The 21,410-nt window shown below is 37.0% G+C and overlaps 1 protein-coding gene across 3 annotated transcripts in view; it reads left to right on the top strand.

Moving 5' to 3' along the window:
* Window positions 1-21,185, top strand: part of HTR2A (5-hydroxytryptamine receptor 2A) — a 74,335-nt gene extending 53,150 nt beyond the window's left edge. For all 3 annotated transcript variants that reach the window (XM_017665258.3, XM_073212644.1, XM_037001929.2), the window contains one exon: window positions 17,448-21,185. In XM_017665258.3, the coding sequence (XP_017520747.3) occupies window positions 17,448-18,247 (800 nt within the window). In that variant the 3' untranslated portion in view covers window positions 18,248-21,185. The remainder of the gene's footprint in view (window positions 1-17,447) is intronic.
* The last annotated feature ends 225 nt before the right edge of the window (window positions 21,186-21,410 follow it).

Genomic DNA, 21,410 nt, shown 5'->3' with positions numbered 1-21,410 from the left:
AATGCAATGCATTAATTTTGGGAGAGTTTAACACACCACTCACTCCAAAGGACAGATCCACCAGACAGAAAATAAGTAACGACACAGAGGCACTGAACAACACAATAGAACACATGGACCTTACAGACATCTACAGAACTCTACACCCAAAAGCAACAGAATACACATTCTTCTCAAGTGCACATGGAACAGTCACCAGAATACAGCACATACTAGTCCACAAAAAGAGCCTCAGTAAATTCCAAAAGATTGAAATCCTACCAACCAACTTTTCAGACCACAAAGGTATAAAACTAGAACTAAATTTTACAAAGAAAGCAAAAAGGCTCACAAACACATGGAGACTTAACAACATGCTCCTAAATAATCAATGGATCAGTGACCGAATTAAAATGGAAGTCCTGCAATATATAGAAACAAATGACAACAGTAACACAAAGCCCCAGCTTCTGTGGGACACAGTGAAAGCAGTCTTAAGAGGAAAGTATATAGCAATCCAGGCATATTTAAAGAAGGAAGAACAATCCCAAATGAATAGTCTAATATCACAATTATTGAAATTGGAAAAAGAAGAATAAATGAGGCCTAAGGTCAGCAGAGGGAGGGACACAATAAAGACCAGAGAAGAAATAAATAAAATTGACAAGAATAAAACAATAGAAAAAATCAATGAAACCAAGAGCTGGATCTTTGAGAAAATAAACAAAATAGATAAGCCTCCAGCCAGACTTATTAAGAGAAAAAGAGAGTCAACACACATCAACAGAATCAGAAACGAGAAAGGAAAAATCACGACGGACCCCACAGAAATACAAAGAATTATTAGAGAATACTATGAAAACCTATATGCTAAGAAGCTGGAAAACCTAGGAGAAATGGTCAACTTCCTAGAAAAATACAACCTTCCAAGACTGACCCAGAAAGAAACAGAAAATCTAAACAGACCAATTACCAGCAACAAAATTGAAGTGGTAATTTAAAAACTACCCAAGAACAAAACCCCCGGGCCAGATGGATTTACCTCAGAATTTTATCAGACATACGGAAAAGACATAATACCCATTCTCCTTAAAGTTTTCCAAAAAAAGGAAGAGGGGGGAATACTACCAAACTCATTCTCTGAAGCCAACATCACCCTAATACCAAAACCAGGCAAAGACCCCACAAAACAGAAAACTACAGTCCAATATCCGTGATGAATGTAGATGCAAAAACACTCAACAAAATATTAGCAAACCGAATTCAAAAATACATCAAAAGGATCGTACACCATGACCAAGTGGGATTCATCCCAGAGATGCAAGGATGGTACAACATTCGAAAATCCACAACATCATCCACCACATCAACAAAAAGAAGGACAAAAACCAAATGATCATCTCCATAGATCCTGAAAAAGCATTCGACAAAATTCAACATCCATTCATGATAAAAACTCTCAACAAAATGGATATAGAGGGGAACTACCTCAACATAATAAAGGACATATATGATAAACCCACAGCTAACATCATACTGAACAGCGAGAGGCTGAAAGCTTTTCCTCTGAGATCAGGAACAACACAGGGATGCCCACTCTCCCCACTGTTATTCAACATATTACTGGGGGTCCTAGCCACGGCAATTAGACAAAACAAAGAAATACAAGGAATCCAGATTGGGAAAGAAGAAGTCAAACTCACTATTTGCAGATGACATGATATTGTACATAAAAAAAGAATACTCCAAAACTACTAGAACAAATGTCAGAATTCAGCAAAGTTGCAGGGTACAAAATTAAGACACAGAAATCTGTTGCTTTCCTATACACTAACAATGAACTAATAGAAAGAGAAATCAGGAAAACAATTCCATACACAATAGCATCAAAAAGAATAAAATACCTAAAAATAAACCAAACCAAGGAAGTGAAAGACCTATACCCTGAAAACTACAAGATACTCTTAAGGGAAATTAAAGAGGACACTAACAAATGGAAACTCATCCCATTCTTCTGGCTAGGAAGAATTAATATCGTCAAAATGGCCATCCAGCCCAAAGCAATATACTGATTTAATGCAATTCCTATCAAATTACCAACAGCATTCTTCAATGAACTGGAATAAATAGTTCAAAAATTCACATTTAACCACCAAAGACCCCGAATAGCCAAAGCAATCCTGAGAAGGAAGATTAAAGTGGGAGGATCTCGTGCCCCAAATTCAAGCTCTACTGCAAAGCCACAGTAATCAGGACAATTTGGCACTGGCACAAGAACAGAGCCACAGACCAGTGGAACAGAATAGAGACTCCAAACAATAATCCAAACACATATGGCCAACTAATATATGATAAAGGAGCCATGAACATACAATGGGGAAATGATAGTCTCTTCAACAAATGGTGCTGGCAAAACTGGATAGCTACATGTAAGAGAATGAAACTGGATCACTGTCTACCCCATACACAAAAGTAAATTCAAAATGGATCAAAGAACTGAATGTAAGTCATGAAACCATAAAACTCTTAGAAAAAAGCATAGGCAAAAATCTCATGGATATAAACATGACTGACTTTTTCATGAACATATCTTCCTGGGCAAGGGAAACAAAAGCAAAAAATGAACAAGTGGGACTATATCAAGCTAAAAGCTTCTGTACAGCAAAGGACACCATCATTAGAACAAAAAGGTATCCTACAGTATGGGAGAATATATTCATAAATGACAGATCTGCTAAAGGGTTGACATTCAAAATATATAAAGAGTTCACACACCTCAACAAACAAAAAGCAAATAATCCAATTAAAAAATGGGCAGAGGAGCTGAATAGACAGTTCTCTAAAGAAGAAATTCAGATGGCCAACAGACACATGAAAAGATCCTCCACATTGCTTGTCATCAGAGAAATCCAAATTAAAACCACAATGAGATATCATCTCACACCAGTAAGGATGGCTACCATCCAAAAGACAAGCAACAACAAATGTTGGCAAGGTTGTGGAGAAAGGGGAACCCTCCTACACTGCTGGTGGGAATGTAAATTAGTTCAACCATTATGGAAAGCAGTATGGAGGTTCCTCAAAATGCTGGAAATAGACTTACCATTTGACTCAGGAATTCCACTCCTAGGAATTTACCCAAGAATGCAGCACTCAAGTTTGAAAATGACAGATGCACGCCTATCTTTATTGCAACACTATTTACAATAGCCAAGAATTGGAAGCAACCTAAGTGTCCATCAGTAGATGAATGGATAAAGAAGATGTGGTACATATACACAATGGAATATTATTCAGCCATAAGAAGAAAACAAATCCTACCATTTGCAACAACATGGATGGAGCTAGAGGGTATTATGCTCAGTGAAATAAGCCAAGCAGGGAAAAGAGAAATACCAAATGATTTCACTCATCTGTGGAGTATAAGAACAAAGGAAAAACTGAAGGACCAAAACAGCAGCAGAATCACAGAACCCAAGAATTGACTAACAGGTACCAAAGGGAAAGAATCTGGGAAGGATGGGTGGGTAGGGAGGGATAAGGGGGGGGGGAGATGAAAGGAGATATTATGATTAGCATGCATAATGGGGGGTGGGAGAAAGGGGAGGGCTGTACAACACAGAGAAGACAAGTAGTGATTCTACAACATTTTGCTATGCTGATGGACAGTGACTGTAAAGGGGTTTGTGGGGAGGACCTGGTATAGGGGAGAGCCTAGTAAACATAATATTCTTCATGTAATTGTAGATTAATGACAAAAAGAAAAAGAAAAGGGTGATTACTCCCTGATAGGATAAAACTAACTGCAAATCAATGATTAATGCATGCCTTAAATATCCTTAAATTTGTTCATTTAAAGGGTGTCAGATGATCAGCTATGGAAGTACATTTTTCCAATAATAGTCCTTTCTCTTAAAAAAAGAAAAAGCAGTTCCTGTGTGGTGATCTCCAATAAGTTTTTCACAATGCTATGAAGGGCATATCAAAGTGTGGGCAAAGGGTTTGTTTGTGTTTATACAGAGGATCAAAGCCTAATTTGGCTACCCAGAAAATGAATTAAGATACCATATGAAGAAGAACTTTCAACATCAACATCCTCTGGCAGAGTCATTCCAGAAGATGATCATCAAAAAACTTCAACAAAGATCCTGGCACTGTTGCAGTTGTAGCTGCATTCATCCCACTGGTTCCAGAACTTGCCATTGGAATGAAGAAGGAGATATCTAAGCTGGCCTGTGCATACAGTAAAACAACAAATTTGACTGGATCTATACTGTCAGTACTCTACCAAGAATTAGAAGTGCAAGTTGTAGCGCTCCAAAATCTCACAACTACAAACTATCTACTGTTAAAAGAACATATGGGATGTGACAAGTTCCCAGGAATGTGTTGTTTTAATTTGTCTGATATTTCTCAAACTATTCAAATTCAGTTAGACAATATCCATCATTTCATTGATAAGTTTTCACAATTGCCTAGGGTGCCTAACTGCTTTTCTTGGTTTCACTGGAGATGGCTGGTAATTGTAGGTCTGCTTTGGTTATGTAGCTGTATTCCTATTATGTTAATGTGTGTACACAATTTAATTAGTAGTTTAAAACCTATACATACTTATGTTACTCTACAAGAAGATATGTCAAAGAAATAATCAATCTTCCCATGTTTTTTTCTGTCTGCTACTTCCATAGCTTTTCTTCTTCCTTCCTAATTACAACCCTTAAGTAGAATTCATGCCTCATATTGAAATTATCAAGTATCATAATTCTTCCAAGTGGTAAAGATACCTCAAGACAAATGCTGGCCATATAAGCCACAGGGCATAAATCTGCAAAGTAAAAAGCTAACCTTTTCAAACAATATTGCTTCTCTCTCACTTACCAACTTTATATTTCCCTGTATGGCCCCAGAAGATGACTGGTTAGCCAGAGACAGGTAAGATTCCTCAAGGGAGAAACAACCTAAGATAGGCACAGTCACAGGGGGGCCATCAGGTGAGAAATTGAGGATCAACAGAGGTGTGGCTTAGTACCTCATGCCCCCTATTTCGAGAGAAATCTTCTGCATCCGTGGATGTTTTGTTGCCCTTGTCTAGCTTGAATTAATACTTAGTCTATAGGCACACACCTGATCATCTACATTTGCCCTCTTACAGCACTAAACAATGTTTTCTACCTTTATCCTGCATCTACCTACCACTTCAGCATTTTATTAAAAATAATAATAATAAGGGAGAAATGTGGGATTCACATATAAATCAAGTATAAAAATTAAACGAATAATCATATTTGACCTGATTGTTTATAGTTCATGATGCGTGATCAAAACTGAAAGTTTCTGTGATGACTGCCATTGCACTATTCACCATCTAAAAACTTGTTCACCATGTAAGAACTTGTTCATTATACTTCAGAAGATAGGAGACTGTTGAGAATTAGGCTTGGGGTTGATTAATGATTTAGTCCCCTGCACAGAATTTTATTGTTGTTAACAACCATTTGATCAATAAATATGAGAGATGCCCTCTCAAAAAAAAAATGGGCAAAGGAGCTTAATAGACTGTTCTCCAAAGAAGAAATTCAAATGGCCAACAGACACATGAAAAGATGCTCCACATCGCTTGTCATCAGAGAAATGCAAATTAAAACCACAATGAGATATCATCTCACACCAGTAAGGATGGCTACCATCCAAAAGACAAACAACAACAAATGTTGGTGAGGTTGTGAAGAAAGGGGAACCCTCCTGCACTGCTGGTGGGAATGTAAATTAGTTCAACCATTATGGAAAGCAGTATGGAGGTTCCTCAAAATGCTCAAAATAGAAATACCATTTGACCAAGGAATTCCACTTTTAGGAATTTACCCTAAGAATGCAACACTCCAGTTTGAAAAAGACAGATGCACCCCTATGTTTATTGCTGCACTATTTACAATAGCCAAGATATGGAAGCAACTTAAATGTCCATCAGTAGATGAATGGATAAAGAAGATGTGGTACATATACACAATGGAATATTACTCAGCCATAGGAAGAAAACAAATTCTACCATTCGCAACAACATGGATGGAGCTAGAGGGTATTATGCTCAGTGAAATAAGCCAGGCGGAGAAAGACAAGTACCAAATGATTTCACTCATATGTGGAGTATAAGAACAAAAGAAAACTGAAGGAACAAAACAGCAGCAGAAGCACAGAACCCAAGAATGGACTAATAGTTACCAAAGGGAAAGGGACTGGGGAGGACGGGTGGGAAGGGAGGGATAATGGCGGGAAAAAAACAAACGGGCATTACGATTAGCATGTATAGTGTTGGGGAGGCACGGGGAGGGCTGTGCAACACAGAGAAGACAAGTAGTAATTTTACAGCATCTTACTATGTTGAAGGACAGTGACTGTGAACTTGGTGACAAGTAGTGGTTTTACAGCATCTTACTATGTTGATGGACAGTGACTGTGAACGGGGATGTGGGGGGGACTTGGTGAAGGGGGGAACCTAGTAAACATAATGTCCTTCATTTAATTGTAGATTAATGATACCAAAATAAAATTTAAAATATATATATATATATATATATATATATATATATATATATGCTCCACACCTCTTGTCATCAGAGAAATGCAAATTAAAACCACAATGAGATATCACCTCACACCAGTAAGGATCGCTATCATCGAAAAGACAAACAACAACAAATGTTGGTGAGGTTGTGGAGAAACCCCCTACACTGCTGATGGGAATGTAAATTAGTTCAACCACTCTGGAAAGCAGTATACTTTCCAATGCTCAAAATAGAAATACCATTTGACCAAGGAATTCCACTTCTAGAAACTTACCCTAAGAATGCAGCACTCCAGTTTGAAAAAGACAGATGCACCCCTGTGTTTATCGCTGCACTATTTACAATAGCCAAGATATGGAAGCAACCTAAATGTCCATCAGTATATGAATGGATAAAGAAGATTTGGTACATATACACAATGGAATATTACTCAGCCATAAGAAGAAAACAAATCCTAACATTTGCAACAACATGGATGGAGCTAGAGGGTATTATGCTCAGTGAAATAAGCCAGGTAGAGAAAGACAAGTACCAAATGATTTCACTCATATGTGGAGTATAAGAACAAAGGAAAATTGAAGGAACAAAACAGCAGCAGAATCACAGAACCCAGGAATGGACTAACGGTTATCAAAGGGAAAGGGATTGAGGAGGATGGGTGGGAAGTGAGGGATAAGGGTGGGGAAAAAGAAAGTGGGTATTATGGTTAGCACGTGTAGTGGCGGGGGGGCACCAGGAGTGCTGTGCAACACAGAGAAGAGATGTAGTGATTTTACAGCATCTTACTACTCTGATGGACAGTGACTGTGAAGGAGTATGTGGGGGGGACTTGGTGTAGGGGGGAGCCTAGTAAACATAATGCTCTTCATGTAATTGTAGATTAACAATACCAAAAAAAACGTTTAAGTTCATTTAGTGCATTCATTAATATTGTCTTTGCTTCTTGTGAAAAAAAAAAAAGCCAGTCAGAGAGAGAAATAAGATCACATATAAAGGAAAGCCCATCAGGCTAACATCACACTTCTGAGCACAAACCTTACAGGCTAGAAGGGAGTGGCATGATGTATTTAATGCAATGAAGCAGAAGGGCCTAGAACCAAGATTATGTTATCCAGCAAGATTATCATTTAAATTTGAAGGAGGGATTAAACAATTTCCAGATAAGCAAAAGCTGAGATAATTTGTCTCCCACAAACCATCTCTATAGTGTTCTTTGGAGGGACTGCTATAGGTGGAAGTGTTCCTAAGGTTGAATAGCTGTCACCAGAGATAATAAAACCACAGTAAAGAAAGCAGAACAGCTAATTACTAAGCAAATGCATAATTAAATTAACTTTCCCAAAAGTCAATCAAGAGATAGACAAAGAATGCAGAATATTAAAACTAATATAAAAGGCATGGATGAGGAATAAAAAGTAGGAGAAGAAGAAGAGAACCTTTAGATTGTGTTTGTAAAGCATATTAAGTAAGTTAAGTTAGGCTCTTAGATAGTAAGGATGTTAACCTTGAAACTTCGGTAACCATGAATCTAAAGCTTGCAATGGCAATAAATACATACCTATCTATAATCACCCTAAATGTGAATGGACTTAATGCACCAATCAAAAGACATAGAGTCACTGAATGGATAAAAAACAAGACCCATCTATATGCTGCCTACAGGAGACTCACTTTAAACCCAAAGACATACACAGACTAAAAGTGAAGGGATGGAAAAAGATATTTCATGCAACTAACAGAGAGAAAAAAGCAGGAGTTGTAGTACTTGTATCAGACAAAATGGACTTCAAAACAAAGAATGTCACAAGAGACCAAGAAGGACATTACATAATGATAAAGGGCTCAGTACAACAAGAAGATATAACCATTATAAATATCTATGCTCCCAACACAGGAGGACCCACATATGTGAAACAGATACTAGCAGAATTAAAGGAGGAAATAGAATGCAATGCATTCATTTTGGGAGAGTTTAATACACCACTCACTCCAAAGGACAGATCCACCAGACAGAAAATAAGTAACGACACAGAGGCACTGAACAACACAATAGAACACATGGACCTTACAGACATCTACAGAACTCTACACCCAAAAGCAACAGAATACATATTCTTCTCAAGTGCACATGGAACAGTCACCAGAATAGACCACATACTAGTCCACAAAAAGAGCCTCAGTAAATTCCAAAAGATTGAAATCCTACCAACCAACTTTTCAGACCACAAAGGTATGAAACAAGAAATAAATTACGCAAAGAAAATGAAAAATCCCACAAACACATGGGAGTTTTGCAACATGCTCCTAAATAACCAATGGATCAATGACCAATTAAAAATGGAGATCAAGCAATATATGGAGACAAATGATAACAATAATTCAACAGCACAAAAATCTGTGGGAAGCAGCCAAGGCTGTGCTAAGAGGAAAATATATTGCAATACAGGCCTACCTCAGGAAAGAAGAACAATCCCATATAAGCAGTCTAAACTTAAAATTAATTAAACTAGAAAAAGAAAAACAAATGAGGCCCAAAGTCAGTAGAAAGAGGGACATAATAAAGATTAGAGCAGAAATAAATAAAATCGAGAATAAAGCAGTAGAAAGAATCAATGAAAGCAAAAGCTGGTTCTTAGAGAAATAAACAAAGTAGATAACCCCCTAGCCAGACTTATCAAGAAAAAAAGAGAGTCTACACACATAAACAGAATCAGAAATGAGAAAGGAAAAATCACCACAGACACCACAGAAATACAAAGAATTATGAGAGAATACTATGAAAACTTATATGGCAACAAACTGGATAATCTAGAAGAAATGGACAACTTTCTACAAAAATACAAACCTTACAAGGTTGACCAAGGAAGAAACAGAAAATCTGAACAGACCAATAAGCAGCAACAAAATTGAACTGGTGATCAAAAAATTACATAAGTACAAAACCCCTGAACAAGGTGGCTTCACTGCTGAATTTTATCATTTAGTGAAGACCTAATACCCATCTTCCTTAAACTTTTCCAAAGAGTAGAAGAAGAGGGAATACTTCCAAACTCATTTTATGAGGCCAGCATCACTCTAATACCAGAACCAAGAAAAGATACCACAAAAAAGAAAATTACAGACCAATATCTGTTATGAACATAGATGCAAAAATACTCAATAAAATATTAGCAAACTGATTTCAAAAATACATCAAAAAGATCATCCGTCATGATCAAGTAGGATTTATGACAGGGATGCAAGGATGGTACAACATTTGAAAATCCATCAACATTGTCCACCACATCAACAAAAAGAAAGACAAAAACCACATGATCATCTCCATAGATGCTGAAAAAGCATTTGACAAAATTCAACATCCATTCATGATAAAAACTCTCAACAAAATGGGTATAGAGGGCAAGTACCTCAACATAAAAAAGGCCATATATGAAAAACACACAGCCAACATTATACTTAACAGCGAGAAGCTGAAAGCTTTTCCTTTAAGATAGGGAACAGGACAAGGATGCCCACTCTCCTCACTTCTATTCAACATAATACTGGAGGTCCTCACCACGGCAATCAGACAACACAAAGAAATAAAAGGCAGCCAGATTGGCAAGGAATAAGTTAAACTGTGCCTGTTTGCAGATGACATGATATTGTACATAAAAAACCTTCAAGAATCCACTCCAAAACTATTAGATCTAATATCTGAATTCAGCAAAGTTGCAGAATACAAAATTAATACACAGAAATCTGTGGCATTCTTATACACTAGCAATGAGCAAGCAGAGAGAGAAATCAGGAAAACAATTGCATTCACAATTGCATCAAAAAGAATAAAATACCTAGGAGTAAACCTAACCAAGGAAGTGGAAGACCTATACTCTGAAAACTACAAGACACTCATTAGAGAAATTAAAGAAGATACCAATAAATGGAAACACATCCTGTGCTCATGGATAGGAAGAATTAATATTGTCAAAAGGGCGATTCTGCTTAAAGCAATCTATAAATTCAATGCAATTTCTATCAAAATACCAACAGCATTCTTCAACAAACTAGAAACACAAAAGACCTCGAATAGCCAAAGCAATCCTGAGAAGGAAGAATAAAACACGGGGAATTATGCTCCCCTACTTCAAGCTCTACTACAAAGCCACAGTAATCAAGACAATTTGGTACTAGCACAAGAACAGACCCATAGACCAATGGAACAGACTAGAGAGCCCTGATATAAACCCAACCTTATATGGTCAATTAACATATGATAAAGGAGCCATGGACATACAATGCGGAAATGACAGCCTCTTCAACAGCTGGTGTTGGCAAAACTGGACAGCTACATGCAAGAGAATGAAACTGGATTATTGTTTAGCCACATTCACAAAAGTAAACTTGAAATAGATTAAAGACTTGAATGTAAGTCATGAAACCATAAAACTCTTAGAAGACAACATAGGCAATCATCTGAATATAAGCATGAGCAACTTCTTCCTGAACCCATCTCCTTGACCAAGGGAAACAAAAGCAAAAATGAACTCATGGGACTACATCAAACTAAAAAGTTTCTGTACTGCAAAGGATGCCATCAACAGAACAAAAAGGCAACCCCAAGTATGGGAGAATATATTTGTAAATGACATATCCAACAAGGGGTTAACATCCAAAATAAATAAAGACCTCATATGCCTCAACACCCAAAAAGCAAATTACCCGATTAACAAATGGGCTAAGGATATGAAGAGACAATTCTCCAGAGAAGAAATTCAGATGGCCAACAGACACATGAAAAGATGCTCCACATCACCAATCATCAGGAAAATGCAAATTAAAACCACAATGAGATATCACCTCACACCAATAAGGATGGCCAGCATTGAAAAGACTAAGAACAATAAATGCTGGCGAGAATGCAGAGAAAGGGGAACCCTCCTACACTGCTGGTGGGAATGTAAGCTAGTTCAACCATTATGGAAAGCAATATGGAGGTTCCTCAAAAGACTAAAAATAGAAATACCATTGGACCCCGGAATCCCACTCCTTGGAATTTACACAAAGAATACAACTTCTCAGATTCAAAAAGACATATGCATCCCTATGTTTATTGCAGCACTTTTTACAATAGCCAAGATATGGAAGCAACCTAAGTGTCCATCAGTATATGAATGGATAAAGAAGAGGTGGTACATATAGACCATGGAATACTATTCAGCCATAAGAAAAAAAGAAATCGTACCATTTGCAACAACATGGATGAAACTGGAGGACATTTTGCTCATTGAAATAAGCCAGGCGGAGAAAGACAAATGCCAAATGATTTCCCTCATTTGTGGCGTATAACAATAAAGCAAAACTGAAGGAACAAAATAGCAACAGACTCACAGACTCCAAGAAGGAACTAGTGGTTACCAAAGGGGAGGAGTGTCGGAGGCCATGTGGGGAGGGGGGGAGAAGGGGATTGAGGGGTGTTATGTTTAGTACACATGGTGTGGGGGATCACGGGGAGAACAGTGTAGCACAGAGAAGGCACATAGTGGATCTGTGGCATCTTGCTACACTGATGAACAGTGCCTGCATTGGGTATGGGTGGGGACTTGATAATATGGGTAAATGTAGTAACCACATTGCTTTTTCATTTGAAACCTTCATAAGAGTGTATATCAATCATACCTTAATAAAAAATTTTTTAAAAAAAGAACGAATTGAATTATAGAGGGTATAGAGAATCATCAGGGCACAGTGTGTGTGTATGTGTGTGTGTTCTGTACAGAGAGCATGTATATACTTCAGTGTTTCCTAACCACTTTGGGGGACTGAACTTTTCTGATAATCTGATGAAAGCTCTATCTTTCTAAAAAAAATATATAAACATGTATGCAACACTTGCAGATTTTAGGAATATCAGAGACTCCTGAAACTAATATAACCTCTGATACAGTCATAAACTTTTATAACTACCATAACAGGAACAAATAAGCAAGTTAAAAAAATTGATCATAAGAATTGAGAGTAAGGGTCTTGATTTTTCCCTAAATTGCTGTGTGATCCTAAATAAATCACTTAAGATTGGTAGGCCTCATTTTCTTACCAAGTGAAATATTCATCTTTCCATACGGTAGTATGGGCAATACTTTGAACAATTTTGTAAAAAAAAAAAAAAAGCAATTGAGAGTGAATATGTTAAAATACTTTGAAAAGTTACAATTTTATTATTTGAGAATTGTAGCATAATCTAAGAAGAAATACTCAGTTTCCTGGGTAACTGACACACTTACCTAGTTCTCTCCTTTACACACATCTGCCTTGGCAGCAGACAAGATTATAAGGAATTTAGCAACTGCTGAGCTTTATACCCTGTTAGGAGGATGGAAGTCCCAGTTGCCCTTAAACTCAGTCCTCTCTCTCCACAGCATGATGACCTCCCTGCAGAGTTCACTCACAGTGCTGTCAAACTGCTAGTAAATCCATTCGTGCAACTTGAAAACATTCAGCTTGAGTTAAAATGCAAAAGAAAGGTAGTAGTTCTAGAGTAAATGAAACCTAGGATCCAAAATTCAGTCTTTTTCACAAGAGCCCTAAAGCATCCCGCCCCCCCACAGTACCTCCCACAAGACCTGAGGCCCAGGAGACACCCCCCGCCATCGTGTTCCCTACCCAAGGATGGCTGCCTAGTAAGACAAGCTGCTGCTTTCCCAAGGAAAGGTTGTCTCAGGAGTGCAGTCTTCACAAGATATTAAAGTGTAAAATTCTAGGATTAAGAATAAAGATCATCTTTCACAGTCAATGCGTCAGACTTAAGACTGTTAACCCAGCAATGGTATGCCGCTAAGCAAAGGGGCAAGGAGGAAACAGGGCTACTCTAAAAGAAAGACACCTGCCAAAGCCTTTATATTCCTGGGTGTCAGTGTTTCCCCTTCATTTCATTGCCTGAATTTTAATTAAATGAAATAAAAATGGGCATAGAGGATCCAATACTGAATTTTGACTGCTGATTGCTGTTTTCCTCTCCTCAGAAAAAATATATTAAACAAAATGCAGAGTCACATAGTATTAGATACTGTTTGTTCACAAAGGAAAATGCTTTATATGAAGAAATATCAAGTGAGAGGAGATGTCAAGTCTCCAAAAGCAGCTATTATCTAACAAAGCAGCCAGAAAATTAATGCACCGGAGATGGCTGTGACCACAGCCTTGGATATCAGCCAGTCTTCATCTTTCTTGGTAGGAGCCTGTTTTTGAAATTCTGATTGTACCCACAAAGCCTAAGTGTTCTAGTTCTTTGACATAAAGTTCCTTTCCCTCTTTAAAGAGTATTGCTTTAACTGTCTGGTTATTCAATCCACAAACCCTTGCAGACCCCTTGCTAGAAGAAGTGAGGCATTGAAAAAGAATGGTACGTAACATTCAGGATGTGTTCATTATACGTAAAGAGGAATGGACCATTTAAAGGCCTAATCAAGTTGATTCTCCTCCTCCAAGTCCATGTCTCCCTCCCAGACAGCCTTCCGGTGCCCTCTTGCAAATCTACTGTAACATGGCTCTTCATCCCAGGCAGTCAAAAAGGGGGAATCTCTACTTGCATAAGGTGGCTCTATCATCCCTTTTCCTCTCTGGCCACAGAAGTTGAGCCATTCTTGGCGGGGAGGGTGTATATGTGTGTGTGTATGTTCCCCCAAAACAAGGACATTCAACTGAATTCCAAATGATTGAGGAATTTGGTGTTTTAGGCAATACCATATTCTGGTTAACTGAGAATTACCACTTACATAAATCACCAGGTAGGTTGCAAACAAATAGGACAAAGGACTCTCAAGGTAGTGACTTCCTTTGTATTAATCAGGAAAATGCACACTCAAGAGCTTAATAACAAAATAATACACCTTCTTTGGACAGTTGATATTTTGTTTATATGTATCATGTCTAATTGTAATGGCTATAATTCATCACATTAGAAAAGCAATCAACAGTTCTTTCTGTGCAAATTTAAAATTGATTGAGAACCTTTGTCACCCTGGCAGAAGCTAATAATTACACCATTATTAATTAGATAGCCAAAAGCCAGAACTCTTTTTAACTTCCTTTGGTTTAAGAAGCTCTATTATATATCAAAGCCTAGCATACAAAACAAAACAAAAGAACAAAATCAAGTTAATGTATTCAATATGGATAATTCTGTGGAGAAAGCTACTTTCTTGTTTACCTGCAATTGATAGAACATCCACTCTGGACTAAGCTCTGTCCTTGGTGCTCTGCATATTTGACTCATTTTATTCTCCCCACATTCAAGGAGGCATGTTGGTACCAGCTTCATATGATCGATGAGGAACTGAGGTCTACAGGAATGATGTAACCAGCCCAGGAGCACAGAGCCAGGACCAAGATTCAAACCCAAGTCTGTCTCATTTCAAAGCATCAATCCTAATCAATGAGCAACTACACTGTCAAACACAGACGTTGTAGAGGAGTATAGGAAACATCTTTCACAGATAAATGTTCAAACATTTGGAAAACAAAACACTCCTGTTAGAAACTGTATCTTAACTTTTACAATCAAGAGTTTTCTGAAGGCTAAACAAAACTGGTGTGTATGCAGAATCTCAGACAGAATGTTCCCAACAATGGGCCAAGGACAGAGAGGAATGAAGGAAATGTAGAGTCATTAGCCACACTAAGTGTCCTGAAGAAAAACTCTGATGTCACTTACCTCCACCTTCCAAGAATTCTGGGACGGTCTTTCACAGAAAAGTGACAAATATGAAGACTATGAAGATTATGGCAAATGTCCCCAAGAAAGATTTGCTAAGCATTACATTAACTCAAGCTGATGTCTCCTCCTTGCAGAGATAGACAGTGTGAGGCGATGCGAGGTCAGGACAGTCAGGTCCACGGCTGAATGGAGCTGAACTCTGTTCTGAGTATGCACAAGTTAGTTAGACCCTCAGAGGAAGTTTTTTCCAGATAGACAGCAAGAGTCAAGCAAGCAGCAGCCCCCAGCTCGGGAATGAACTTGTGCTCTTGGCTGGACTGCAACTTCTTACTAGGCTCTGAAGGGCAGCCAGAGGCAGTGAACAGGACACCCCTGGTATACAGCTCTGAGGGAGCTTAAAACATGGGCAAAGTTAAAAAGAAACTTTGCTCTAACTTTCTCCCAGATGCCCCTGTGGTATCTACTCTTTCACAAAAGAAGCAACCTGAAACTGAGTTATGCAAGTATGTGGCCCATGCGTCCTCTTCTCCATCACCCCAAGTGCTCCTTCATGGCAATGGCAGGATTGCCTTGGCCTGTCTCAGGCCAGTAGAGGCAGATGCTCCCACTCCCCAAAACTGCACAGCAGTGGTGGTGGCAGCTGAATCCCCTTAAACAGGTCCTACATCACGGGGGAGAAATCAGCACGACAGGGCCAAGTCTGCCTTTACTCCTCCTCTGCCTAAGCTCTGGGCCTACAGGAGCTTGACAGGTCCCCCAGATTTCAGTGACAGAGCCATTGGCCATGGGATCCTGTTCTCCTGTATTGTCCTATCTTATACCTAACTCTTGTATGTGCCGTTAAATGAAAAGTCTGTGGCTGCTAATTATTTTGTAATCCACCCTTACATATGCTCTAGTACTAAAAACATAATGACCTTTATGTGACAATTGGGAATTTGAATGCCAACTCTATATTTAATGATATTAAGGATATATTAAATTTCCATTCAGGATTGGGTGTGGTACTGTGACATTAGTTGTTTTTTATTAAGTGTGTAACTTTTATATGTACATAACAACATATTTACTAATTGAATATATATAATGTCTGGGATATGTTTCAGAATAACATGGAGGGATTGCCACAGGTGGGGGTATGGATCAAACAAGATCATCCTTAAATTGATCACTGTTGAAGCTGGGTAATGGGTTCATTGTGCCAGGTTTTTTGTATAAATATTATAATTTTTCTAGAATGAAAAGCTTTTTTAAAAAGAATAAAAATTGGTTAAATTAATTTAAATTTCCATTAGCAAATTGTATTTTTCAAAAATTCTTGAAAATATGTGTAACTATCATGGCTTAATGTTAAACTGAATAGGAAGGAAGATCTAAAACTCTACATAAAATACTGCATATATATATATTTACATATGCATGTATATGCAAAATAAACTACAGAAAATGTAAATTATGGTTGCACCTGGCTAGAGACAATATGTTTTATTTTTCTTCATTGTTACTTTGTGGTATTTTTCAAAATTTCTAAAAAGAAAATATATTGTTTATAATTTTATAAAGTTATCTTTATTACCATGTTCATGACATAATGTTAGGAGATAAAGATAGCAGAACTGTATATGAAATGGAACCCCAATTCTATTTTCAAAATGTGTGTGCATGGTATATGTATGTTTCTTCATTGTATTGTTAATGGTGATTATGTCTGGGTGGTGGCATCATTAGTCATTTTTTATTTTTGTTTCTTTGTCTCTGTATTTTCTTCAGTTAGTAAGTATAATGGTATGACCAGAAAAATGTAGCATGAAAAATTAAAGCTAGATTTATTGTACTCCTTTATAAATAATAGATTATCTGTATAAAGCAATATAATATACAAGTATAAGGAACTATATACTATGTTTACTATATGGTTAACTATATATTATATGTGGTAATATAACATATTAGCATATATAATATATATTAAAACTATTATATAAGCTATTATAAAACTACTGTATATTATAGCTATACCTTGTATTACATAGAACATGCATTATACTATATATGTAAGTAAATAAATCCAAGAGAATTTTTAATTCTCATTGAAAGTATATGTTAAACTTTTAAGCAATGTTACATAAAATTCTTTGCAGCCACCATTATGTTACAATGCTCTTGCTCAATTCTTCAATAATCATTTTTCATTTTCTGTCCAACTCCAGGTATATCCATGCCGATACCAGTCTTTGGGCTACAGGATGACTCCAAGGTCTTTAAGGAAGGAAGTTGCTTACTCGCAGATGATAACTTTGTCTTAATAGGCTCTTTTGTGTCATTTTTCATTCCCTTAACCATCATGGTGATCACCTATTTTCTAACTATCAAGTCACTTCAGAAAGAAGCTACTTTGTGTGTGAGTGATCTTGGCACACGGGCCAAGTTAGCTTCTTTCAGCTTCCTCCCTCAGAGTTCCCTGTCTTCAGAAAAGCTCTTCCAGCGGTCAGTTCACAGGGAGCCAGCGTCCCACGGCAGGAGGACTATGCAGTCCATCAGCAATGAGCAGAAGGCGTGCAAGGTGCTGGGTATTGTCTTCTTTCTGTTTGTGGTCATGTGGTGCCCCTTCTTCATCACGAACATAATGGCCGTCATCTGCAAGGAGTCCTGCAATGAGCATGTCATCGGAGCTCTGCTCAACGTGTTCGTGTGGATTGGTTACCTCTCCTCAGCAGTCAACCCACTGGTGTACACACTCTTCAATAAGACCTACAGGTCAGCCTTTTCGCGGTATATTCAGTGTCAGTACAAGGAAAATAAAAAACCACTGCAGTTGATTTTAGTGAACACTATACCGGCCTTAGCCTACAAGTCTAGCGAGCTCCAAATGGGACAGAAAAAGAGCTCAAAAAGAGAAGCTCATATGACAGATAGCGACTGCACCGTGGCTGCTCTAGGAAAACGGCATTCAGGAGACGTGCCTACAGACAGCATCAGCACAGCGAATGAAAAGGTTAGCTGTGTGTGATGGACTGGCTGCCACGGCCAACCCTGGGGGGCACGCTGGGCGAGTTTTCACCTCTCTGGACCAAAAGAGAGAGAAGAAAAGATATAAGGAGGCTAAAATATTAGGCCAGTCTAACGGAACCAATAATATGTATATGCCTCATTTTATTCTGTTAGTGAAAAGCAGGGTTAAGTGCCACAAAACGTGCACTTCAAAAATGTTCTGACAGCATTTCAGCTGTGAGCTTTATGATACTTATTTTTAATACTGTAAATGATATGTCTTTAAAATTATTCTCTTTTATTATATAATTACGATTCCATAAATAAATCTAAATTAACTTCTATTTTCAAGGGGAAACCTTGCTAAGTTGTTAATTGATGGCATGAATTGGTTACCTATTGCTGTAAATAAAAATAGCTATAAATAGTGAAAAATTGGTTGACTATAAAGGCTTCTTGAAGAAAAATTCTCTTTAAAACTTTCCATGACACATATTCTGAATAACAACAGCAAAAGACACTAAGAACAGTGTTATGAAATCTGTGTTGCTACGATAATTAAATGAAATATACTTGACAACTTTTTCATTCCTGCTTTTTCATAGATGCCATTTTTAAATATTCAAAGTTGCTGGCATTTGCTGCATTTCAAGCTCATTCTCAGAAACGAAAAAGATTTTAAGTGTTATTTAATAATTATTGCTGCTTTTTCTTCTACTACATGTGCTTTATTCTGACTTTCCAATGTGGTCATGTTTAGTGTTTGTTCTACTAGGTAAACTAACAAAAAGATAATTTAATATTACCAAGTGCATTTCTAGGAATTTCTTCTCCTAAACAGCACCATAGTGGTGTTTGGTAACTTGCTCTTTAACAACCACATCACGCATGTGCTCCTTTGAGCAGTAAGCAGTATTGATGTCACTGTATCAGGGTTGAGAAATAACTCAGGTTTTTGGCTACTGACAGCCACAGAGTGTTCGGGTATCTCAGCAAAATGCAAATGACTTTCCTACTGGCACCCATCAGTAAATGGATGCTGTCAGGTCAGCCTATATGATTTATTAAAACTGCTCCGCTTTGGTCTTACAATCATCTATTGAGTGTACACTACCTATGAAGAAATTTCCTACTTACTAAGGCACAAAAATAATTAAAACAAGATCTTTGTCTTTAAAGAAAATGACCTAATTGTTATGGTCCTTGTCAAAAATATTAACAGACTTAGAGAATCACTTCAATTTGTTTTCTTCTTATCTAGTTCAGAAATAGGTTTGTTTGAGCTCTGAATAGTTTTCTCAATAAATTTCCTGTTTGGTTGAATACAAGCCAAATAAGGGAGGGTAAAATATTGCTTGAGGTTAAAATTGGCTATTAGTTTAGAAATATGCGCTTCAACCTGGATCCAACCTATGACTACCAAAATTTTGAGCAAAATTTTTGTTTCACTTCCCTAGAAACTACTCATTAATTAGTCACTGACCCTGGACTCCCCAAGAAAAAGAAAAGCAGTAATATAATATTTTGTAGAAAAGTCTCCTAAAGAAAGAAAAAGATTTAAGAGCAGTTAATTCACCTTGATATTCTATGACTCAAGGAATATAATATGACATTCTTATTGGAATAGATATTAGAAATGTGATTCCAGTACTGAAGACTTTCTACTGAATGTGAAATCGTTTTTTGCTCTAAGCCATTGAAAAAATTATAAATTTGAAAACTAAAGAGTGTGAGAGGTGCCATCCTGTAATGTGGAAAAGTATTAGGGCTATCCTAATTATGTTCTTATAGATACATTGAAAACCGTTTATGTCAAAGCTAGAATTTTTAGTAAGCCACTACTATCAAGACTGTGTTTGAGCTGAACTACTTTACACGATTACACCCTCCTAACTGATAAAAGTTCAGTGTTTAAAAGTCTCTGCTCTAATGTACTTTGTCTCAGTGTGTAACTGCACATCTCATTATATATTAAAGATTACATATTTTATCCCCATATACTCAATCCTGACCAGAGTGAACATAAATGCTGCCTGACAGATGTCTTTTGACTATGACTACACATATATTACAGATGTGTATGATTTTTCTCTCCATAAGTATCTATTCAAGTGTGTATAGACAAACATATATCTGTATACATGTACAGACATGTTCCAATGCACTTTATTTGATATTTATATATTTATATGAAGAAAAAGCAAGTCATTAATGAAAACGCTCAGTATACACACGTGTGCATGTTTGTATCATGTTGATTTAAATGTGAATTCATGTTCTAATGTTTCTATGACCTTCTATTGCTGTTAAAGCAGATTAAATGTAACAGAAGTTCAGCTCTTTAAATAAACTGGAAGTTGACATAATTTTGTGGGAAGACCAACACGATTTAAAAGGATGGTGAAAAAATGGTCTTTATATGTAATTGAATGATCTTAAATAAAATGGTTAACTTTGGGCCCTTTGTTTAGTCTAGAGACTTTATGATTACTAATGCTTTTTAAATATACCCTTCACCCCAGGGAAACACAATCTTTGAATGATTTATGGATCTGTGATTAAAGGACTAACATCTAGTCAATACTACTAAAATAGAGTGACTGATGTTGCTCTACTGTAAGTTGAATGGTAAATTATTCTATATTTAAAGAAAAAGGAATTAAATGCCATAATTAGGGAAAACTGAACATACTTAATCTACTTGGCCACAGCGCCATCTCATGGTCACTTTTTAAAGTGCTACTGTAGCCAAATTGAACTAAGTTACTGTACAGCTTTTGGGCAAAGGGTGCTTCTCCCATTTGTGCATCAATGAAACATATTTATAAAGTGCTAAACTATTATGTGCCACATGTAACAAATATAGTGAAGATTATTTTATGTAATGATTTTAATCAAAGCTGTTCTAAAAGATTTTAAGAAAGAATGAATAATTGTAAATAAAGTATATTCAGAAATAAATGCAATCTTGTGAGTCCACAGCTGTTTCTACTAACAGGAGTTTTCCATAACCTTCCAGGTCATAAGGTTTTATAATTTAACATTTAATTTTAATCCACAACACTAATGATGATATTTTGGGGGGAAAAAACTGATTTTAAAATTTCTTCTAAACTAGAATATTAATATTACTAAGCTTATTCTCATTTTATAGCCTTCAGATATTTGTTCCTATAAACATT

Source organism: Manis javanica, chromosome 9 (genome assembly GCF_040802235.1).
Source record: "Manis javanica isolate MJ-LG chromosome 9, MJ_LKY, whole genome shotgun sequence".
NCBI classification, from domain to species: Eukaryota; Metazoa; Chordata; class Mammalia; order Pholidota; family Manidae; genus Manis; species Manis javanica.
This window is presented reverse-complemented; position numbering and strand designations above follow the sequence as displayed.